This window comes from Acartia tonsa, chromosome 13, assembly GCF_053477335.1.
Source record: "Acartia tonsa isolate MP-2025a chromosome 13, ASM5347733v1, whole genome shotgun sequence".
Taxonomy (NCBI): Eukaryota; Metazoa; Arthropoda; class Copepoda; order Calanoida; family Acartiidae; genus Acartia; species Acartia tonsa.
The window spans coordinates 8,698,310-8,706,929 of record NC_137272.1 but is presented as its reverse complement, the minus strand read 5'-3'; the positions used below and the strand labels follow the sequence as shown (position 1 = coordinate 8,706,929).

Here is an 8,620-nt window from a genome sequence, read left to right as displayed (position 1 = left end):
TCTTCTTATTTTCACAAAAACCATTCGCGTCCTTTTTAAAAGTGTGATCGAAATTGCGCAAGAACCTAGATAAAAAAAGGGTTTATATCAAAACAGTCTCAATATATAACATATAACATATATCAAGAAAAGATGAACTAAAAGTCTTGCCACATAAAAAAATACATGGTACAAAATTGAAATTCTTTGAAACATATGCCATAGAAATGTAGTTTAACAATTTAACAAGAATACAATATGCAGTTAACATTTCGTGAAACTACTTTTTTAACTAAAGAACATTGAAATGCATTTTGTGAAACTACCACTTTCTCATTTAATAGACGCGGAATAGATGCGATAAATAATTGAATTACCTACAAGCTTGTATGTGGTTCCTCACTAGAAAAAGGTCGCTTGAAGACACATAGGTTCCTGTTCTCCACAAATTTGGTGGGATAGCTTCATGTAGGTACGTCTCGTTAAGCACTACCTTACAATGATCCAAGAAACGTTCCACTGAAATAATAATGAAATTTTCAATTAACTCTGCATAGGTACATGTTTATTATTGTACCAGGGGTGTATATTCTGCACAAGATTTATTTTCAAAAATAAAATATATATATAAAAAGATTATTGTACATGGTCACCTGCTAGCAAGAATAGGAATGCCCCTTTTATTCGGTTTATTTCCCTTGCCCCCACCTCCCTTCTCCCTGTTTTAAACGTTTTCTCATCATGTCAAATTTACAAAATAATATTTACTTACCAGTTTCGTCATCAATAACTTCCGGAGCAGTCCAAAAGGCAGCTGTGATGCGGACGTCAAAGGTGAACTGCTCGAACACGACATACAAAAAGGTTATGATGTCTCTGCATACTTTCAGTAAGGTTTGCCAGCCTATATCCACTTTCAGTGAGTCTTCGAAATTTTGGATGAAAAAGATAATTTCTTCTCTTCTCATATAACCCTCTTTTTCCAAGGGGTCATGGTTCTTTATTCTTTCTCTGTAATATTCTGGTGAGAAAATCTGGTCCACGACAACCTCCTGATTCTCACTAGGCCCTTTATTCGCCTCCTCCTCATCAAGCTCATCCACATTGGTCAGTCTTCTTAGATCAGTCACCAAGGTTTCCACAATTTGGCCGGTTTTCTTCATTTCTGTTTTCAGGGTTTTAGTATTTTCAGCCATATCTCTTGATACACTGTCTTGCAGGTCTTTGATTTCAGTCTTCACTAACTCATGGTTTGTGGACGTTTTGTTTACCAAGTTTCTGATGGACGCATTAATGGGCTCTAATTGATTTTTCATTTGTGAGGTCAAGAAAGTACGTAGCTGCTGAAATTGGTTCTGAATTTGGTTCATAACGGCCCCGGTGAACAAATCCTTAAAATGAAACATATTAAACCACATATTTTCAAGTCTTGGTATTTTAAAAACTATGTGGTAGAAAAGAAGACTATCCACAAACAAGAGCAAGTGATCCTAAGCATCTTCCATCATTTTTGGACTTTGACAAACAAAAAAACTTGGTAAAATTTGACAAACTTTTTGGTAAAAATTGACAAGGTAAATTTTTAGGCTAAGTCCAGATTTTTGGACTTTGACCAAAAAATCAACTTGGTAAAATTTGACCAACTTGTTTGTAAAAATTTACAAGGTAAATTTTTATTGGTCAATGTTTACCAAAAATTTAGTCAAATCTTACAAGTTATTTTTTCCAGGCTAAGTCGATATATATCCTAAATAATTGTAATTTGTATCCTCTGGATGACAAAATGAAATAAAAATAATACCTCGCTTTCTTCCATCTCACCAGAAGGGCCAGATGATCCCTGGGGTCGTGATGACTGGGACTGGGATCGTGATGATGTTGCAGGAGGAACTCTCGCGGTCCGTTGACTCGCGGAGTGGTGCCGTGCCCGTGGAGATGGAGGTGGGGTAATATTTATTGGCCTCCTTGGAGATGTTGTGGTTCCAGTTGTGTTCTAAAAATAATATAGATAATTATTGTAAAGCATTACTTACCGAGGATTATAGTTTTAAACAACACCGGCATTATCCTAATTTTTTTCTTCTATTTTTTAAAAATTTACCCTCCCCCCCCCCCCTCTCCCGACAAAATGACTGTGTTAGGTTAGGCTAGGTTAAGTTATATGGTTAGAGGGACCCAATTTGTTCAACGGTTAACGAGATTTGTTGGTACAAACCCACAAACAGACATCATGTTAGTAAGTTTAGTTTAACAACAAAACACCAACAAACCAAAAACCGATAACAATAAAACTTAAAATCCTACCTTTGCTGTTGTACCTTTGCCACCTCCAGTAGATTTGTTGCTTCCAGTTTTGGCACTTGGAGCTTTGGCACTTCCACCTCTGGCACTTAAATTAGGTTTGCCACCTCCAGTAGGCTTGTTGTTCTAAAACAAGAAATAATTGTTGTATTTACAATGCATAAAAAGATATTAGATAGCAGTGGCTACGCCCCTAGAATTTTAATTACTAATATCAAATGTTAAACACACTGTGGAAAATTAATAAATAATTATACTTGGTCAATAATCTTTTGTGGTCTGTTAAGCATGAACCGATAAGGTTTTCCTTTCGATCCGGTAACATGCGAATTTATAAGTTTTAAGAGCGAAGGGTAGCAGCAATTTGTACAATAGTAAATTAGGCCTTAAATATAATTTTTACCTTTACAGAACTAGCACTCTTTCCAGTCCTCGTCATTTTGGGATCTAGCTTGATCAATTGCCAGTCGAAGTTACGCTGTTCGATCCAGGTCGTTGGCATGGGCAATTTGCATAGTTTTAAATCTGAAATGTGTAGACAGAAATTAAAATTTTATGTAAAATTAAATTAAATTGCAAACATGTACTCTTTCAAATTACAGACTAGACTTATAACACTTTAACTTCATACCCATCGATGGCCAAAAAGGTAGGGTTTTGCTAAATTTAGTTGAAATGCCTTTTTTAAAATTAGCTATAAAAAATAATTTTAATGAAAAAAATATTTTAAAGTACATTTCACATAAATTCCAAATAAAGAGGGAAGGGCCTTCAGTTGAATTTTACAACATTTTACATACATATTATAACAAAAGGGGGGGGGGGGGGGGGGAAGTGACACTTTTTGAAACCAAAACTAAAAGTCAAAGGAACTGAACTAAAGAAACAGTTACAGATCTGTAATTTTGCATGGCAGTTGTTTTATAAGGGTACAATATGGAACTTTTAGTTTTGGTTTCAAAAAGTGTCATTTCCCCCCCCCCCCCCCTTTCTCTGCTTTCAATGTACAAAATTAAATTCCGATAGGAATTACGATGGAGACATCTTGATGCAACAGGTGTACGGAGATATGTGCTACTCTGTACTTCAGTAGGTTGGAGGCTAGTTCTGTTGGAGGATGGCTATAGTCTTCGGGATCGTCAGTCTTGCCTACTCCTAATACCAGGGGTGTATATTTTCAGTGTTTAAAACCATAAAACTTAATTCATATTTCCTAGACCCCCCCTCCCCCCTTTACCACACTCTCCTCCTGGCATGATAAAGAATTACAAATAAATTGTGGTAGGTTAAAAAGGAATTAGATGAAATGTATAGTTCATGAAATATTTCTATACAACAATTAATCATGTGCAAAATATACACCCCTACCTATTATTCTGGAATCTTCAGGAAAGGTGTATGCCGGAAAAAATGTCCTCACTTTGTGGACCAACCATACTGTTTTATCACGACGGCAGTCTGGGACAAAGTAGAGGTCTTGGCAGTCTGTATAGAATTGATTTCTTTCGAACTTTCGTTTGTTGGCATTCCTTTTTCCCCTGACAGCCAGCTTTTCATTTATGTACGGTTTCACTGTGTGAAATATCAACAATCTAAATATGTCATTTATGTCATTAATGGCTGTTAAACGGAAAGGTATGTTGCTGGTGAAATCGTTATAGCTTAAGTGTTTGATCAGCAATACACGGAAAGAAAGTTATGTTACATTTTTAAAAATTACATTAAAATTTGTAAAGAGTGGGGGGGGGGGGAGAAGTGACACTTCTTGAAACCAAAACTAAAAGTCAAAGGAACTCAACTAAAAAAAAATAGTATTACCTGTTTGAAACCTCTTTAAGGCCAAAATTATATCCTCGGATGTAAGTTGCAATCACATGATTGGCACTTTCGAAAGCATAACAACTGAACGCCATGGATGGTCCAAATCGGCGGACATGTTCCGGCATATGGTAAAGCATGTGAGTATTGTAACTCAAGCACGATTCGCCGTACATCTCCGCCAATTTTGAGTTCAGGACCATTATCATGGTCTTGAGCTCAGCCACACGTTCAGTTGTTATATGCTCTTCGAGACAGCGCAATATGTGGAATAAAAACTTGCATATCAGACGTTGTTCATCTTTAAGATTTGCCAACTGGAAAAAAAAACATTGTAATAATTTAAGGGAAAACTAGCTCTTTCGCCCCTAGCCTCTAGGGGCTTCGCCCTATATACTTATTGGAAGTCCACCCTCCTCAATAGAAATATATATATAATATAGCACACGTGCGCAAATTTAAAAAGAATGTTATTGCTATACAATATAATGAAACTGAAATAAGCTTTAAATTCTAAAAAGATTATAATATGGTAAAAACCTACCTCTGCATAAAATATCATATGGTAAAAGCCCAGTACTTTGAATTCAGAACTTTTCAAATTGAGGGCTAGCTTCTTCTCTGTCAGGCGCATGATGGACGTACGGGGAACGCGATCAAAATCGCCAACAAGCTTCAATTGATCGTTGATTTCATCTATAATTGGAGTTACTGCAGTTCATGGTAAAATATGGGTGATAAGGAGAAAATTTTCAAAATTTAAGTTCTTTAAACTTTTCAAACTAACACTCTTTTAAGCGGCATAACAAGGCGTACAAATAATGTGTAATAGACATAAATCTAAAAATGCAGAATTTTATCGCAGTGCCGACAAATGCGCGAAGAAAACACCTATTTTACGCGTCATTTCTTTAGTCAAATGCAGTACATCCCTGTAATTCTCTCCATTTGAACTAAGTCTTCTTCTTCCAATTCTGGATAACTATTACGTCCTTTCTTCAGGTACGTCATCACTTTCTTTACATAGCCCAGGTGCAACGCGTGCATCGGATCACTGGGGGTATCTTGTATTAAATCCAAGCTCGGGTCAAGCTCAGAAAAACTGGTTTTCATGTTCTGATTATTTTCCTCTAACTTGCGGAATTTCTCGTCAGACCTCGGCGTACCCATATTTTGACTGTCACTGGGGTAAAATACATTCATTGATTCGAACAATACCAAGTTCTTTTGACGGAGATAAGTCTGTGAAAAAGCCATCCCTGGAAGGTCACAGTGTGGGCATCCATTTTTTGATCCATGGCCAAGAATGCCGAATACATCGGCTCTCGCAACGGCATCGTGGATGATGGTTCTACATTGAAAGGTATGTCCAGGTAATCCTTCTTGAATTAGTTTGTTGATGAATCGGGTAACATTATCCAGAAAGTTGTAACTGTAGGGACGCCTCCTCGTCTTCTCAAATATGCTGACTGGCAATATAACACTGAAATCCTTGTTGAAGAATAACCTGAAATAATAAAGAAGAATTAATAATAATAGCATTTAATAACTTAGACTTAAAATTGTAGTTACTGATTTATAAAACGTAAAGGCTGGTAAAATTTTACCGTAAAAGTGGTAAAAACTAGGTTTACTTATGGTATTAATTAAGTCCTGGTATACAGTAAGACAGATTTTTATATATGTATGCAATAGAAAAAAGTATCAATTGTAAACTTAGTTTTCTTTTTTATTTCTTTATTGAATGGTTTCCTAAACTTTGGCTTTAAAAATCTGGGCTGTCAATTGATGTAAAACAAATATTTTGATATCCTTTGAAATATAGGGTGCCATTCCTAAAAAATATTTTTTCGAGGGTCATGCTGTATATGAAAAGAACTTTATCCCAACCCAACCCTTTCAAATCCACAATAAATTAATTACTTACCTAATCCAGACAGTATAATAGGAGATATGAGATCCCTGAGCTGCTTTCACTCCGTCGCCCGAGATGTCAAAAGTTATATGATCATCAACGGCCTGTTGTCCATTCAACCGTTTAAAGTCTGTGATGGCGTCTTGGAGGATCTCATAGGTAGGGAATCTGGAAAAAGAAATATATTTTTAACTAATAATAGCTTATAATATTGTTCTCAAGTTGTCGCAGGAAGCAATATACCAAAGAATGATCAAACTGATAATTAGAACACTTGAAAGTTTGTTGTTAAAAAAGGAGAAAAATCGACATGTTTAAAATGGACGTACGGAAATTCTGGTAATGATTATAGAAATGCTACGCTTTCTAAATCGTATATAAACATACCTGCACTCAATCAGTGAACCAGGAGCATTTGTAGGATTATATTTGTTTTCTTTGATTTCAACTTTGTATTTGGGTTTGAATAATGTATTATATGACGGAAATTTGAAAATACACGAGCGTTTCAGAATTGCCAGGATGATTCTAACTTTGTTGTGAGAGATGGGGTTGTCTAGAACACAAACGCTTCTGAAATCATTAACAATTTCTTTCTCAAGTTCTGTAAGATGTTTGAAGGGATCCCCGTCATGATCGCCATCAGGTTCGCCATCAGGTTCGCCATCAGGTTCGTCATCAGGGTCATCGTCATCATCTGGGTCAAAATCATCTTCAGGTATATCAAACAATTCCCAGTCCTCGGCATCTTGAATGCTGTCATTGTCTGCATCATTATTATCGTTGGTATTATTGTTGTTAATATTGTCTACAACAATATTAATGTAGTTTGTTTCTTCAGGATTGTTATTTAATCGCTCCAAAACTTGGTTTGCGTAGCATTGATAACATATACTTTCGGTTTCCTTTGTGAAGTTGGTATTGCAGCCTGTACAAACTTTACCTAAAAAAATACGATGTTAAACATGGTGTTTTATAGTTATAAACCTTCCCGGGACCTATGTGAAGGTACCCTGTAAAGGAGAACCCAATCGGTTCAGCGGTTAGCAAGATCCTTTTGAACAGACACACAGACATCCTGTTACTTTAGTATAAGGATAATGCCGTAAAGAAAAACTAGTCAAATTAGAAAGTTAAAAAATTAAAAATTCCAGAAAAAGTAGATAAATGTAGAGAGTGGGTGAAGGTGGGTTAGGTTAAGGGATCCCATGTAGAATATACACCCCTGGAACAAGGATATCTTGAGACAAACTTAACTAACGTTTGATCAAACCAATTGTTTGAAATTTAGATTGAAAGGAAAATAAAAAACAAAAATTGGGAGACAATGTTTGTGGGAATTTGGACAAACAAACAACAAACATACAGACCGACATCGTTCTACTTTATATTACAGATATTGTAGGTTACCTTTTGACGATGCAGTTTCGTTCTCATATTCCACATCCATCAAATCCTCCTGCTGTTCTTCTTCTAGTAATGGCTGACTGTCTTCACTTTGTGGAGGTTTCTTGCGCCATTTTCTGTTTCTCGTTGCATTACAGAAGAGTTTTCTTATGGACCTCAGTTTATGCTGCAACTGGAAAAAGATTACATAATTAGTGAATTACTTATTTAAAATAATATAGGGGAGTTGTTATGGATCGTTATTTGGGCAAGCTACACGTGTCAATTGATTACAGTACATATGACTATACTGGTGTAAGAGCAAGCATGTTTATAGTGCGCTGACTGCAAGTGAAAAATAGAAATTAAAGTCGAGCATAGATTATACTTTAAGTACAGTAATGAAAAGTAAGGTCTCATCTTAAATATGTAGAAATAATTAGTTGTAAAAAGTCACCTGTACATTTTTCCTCTTATCTCCACTTCTTATACGCTTCAGTAGAGCTTTAGAGAGTGTACCAATCAAATTGTCTCCCATTGCAATAACGTCTAACAGGGGTGTATAGGTAACTCCTGAAATAAGAAGTATATGTTATAATCAGGGATGTATATTCTGCATGGGATCCCCTGCTCAGGGGGGGGGGTGGAAATAAAAAATAAGTGGTTGGAGGAAAAAAAAATGTAAAAATTAAGAAAACTGAAAACATTTTTTCCATTTCCCCCCCCCCCCTCCTTGGTGAAAAAAAACTAAAGAAATGTGTGGTAGGAGGGATAAAATAAATGAAGTATAGAGTTCTTTAAATATTTTTCTATTTCCCCCCCTACTTTTTCAGAAAAATCTAGGGGGGAAAAAAAATAAAAAAATTTGTAGCAGGGGAAAAAAAATAAATCTTGTGCAGAATATACACCCCTGGTTATAATAATAAGGTTATTACTTGTTTACATATAACGAAAGAAGGAGAAAGTAAAAAAGGGGGGGGGGGGGGGGGAGTGACACTTTTTGAAACCAAAATTAAATGTCAAAGGAACTCACAAAATAAAGAGTTAGAGTTACAAACAAGAAAATACCCTTATTTATTCTTTGATTGTCTATAAAATTAATTAAACTTACCTATCAAAATTGTGATCCAATTATACATACGTCATCCAGCGTTGGTCTGACATTTTTTTACTTTGAAAAAAATAACTATATACAATATATACATAAAATTTTGTTTGTTC

At 35.6% G+C, this 8,620-nt stretch overlaps 2 protein-coding genes across 2 annotated transcripts; both read right to left on the bottom strand.

Annotated features, from left to right (window-relative positions):
• Positions 1-3,132: 3,132 nt before the first annotated feature.
• On the bottom strand, positions 3,133-4,771 carry LOC145304655 (uncharacterized). The gene is made up of 4 exons (XM_080146588.1): positions 4,643-4,771; positions 4,099-4,415; positions 3,649-3,872; positions 3,133-3,435 (listed from the first exon to the last, which is right to left on the bottom strand). Exons 1-4 carry the CDS (start codon positions 4,730-4,732, stop codon positions 3,293-3,295), a joined length of 774 nt encoding a protein of 257 aa, XP_080002714.1. The 5' UTR covers positions 4,733-4,771; the 3' UTR covers positions 3,133-3,292.
• A 242-nt stretch (positions 4,772-5,013) lies between these two features.
• On the bottom strand, positions 5,014-8,620 carry LOC145304449 (uncharacterized). Its single transcript, XM_080146328.1, has 6 exons — positions 8,511-8,620; positions 7,857-7,972; positions 7,424-7,592; positions 6,401-6,956; positions 6,026-6,181; positions 5,014-5,605 (listed from the first exon to the last, which is right to left on the bottom strand). Exons 1-6 carry the CDS (start codon positions 8,536-8,538, stop codon positions 5,014-5,016), a joined length of 1,617 nt encoding a protein of 538 aa, XP_080002454.1. The 5' UTR covers positions 8,539-8,620.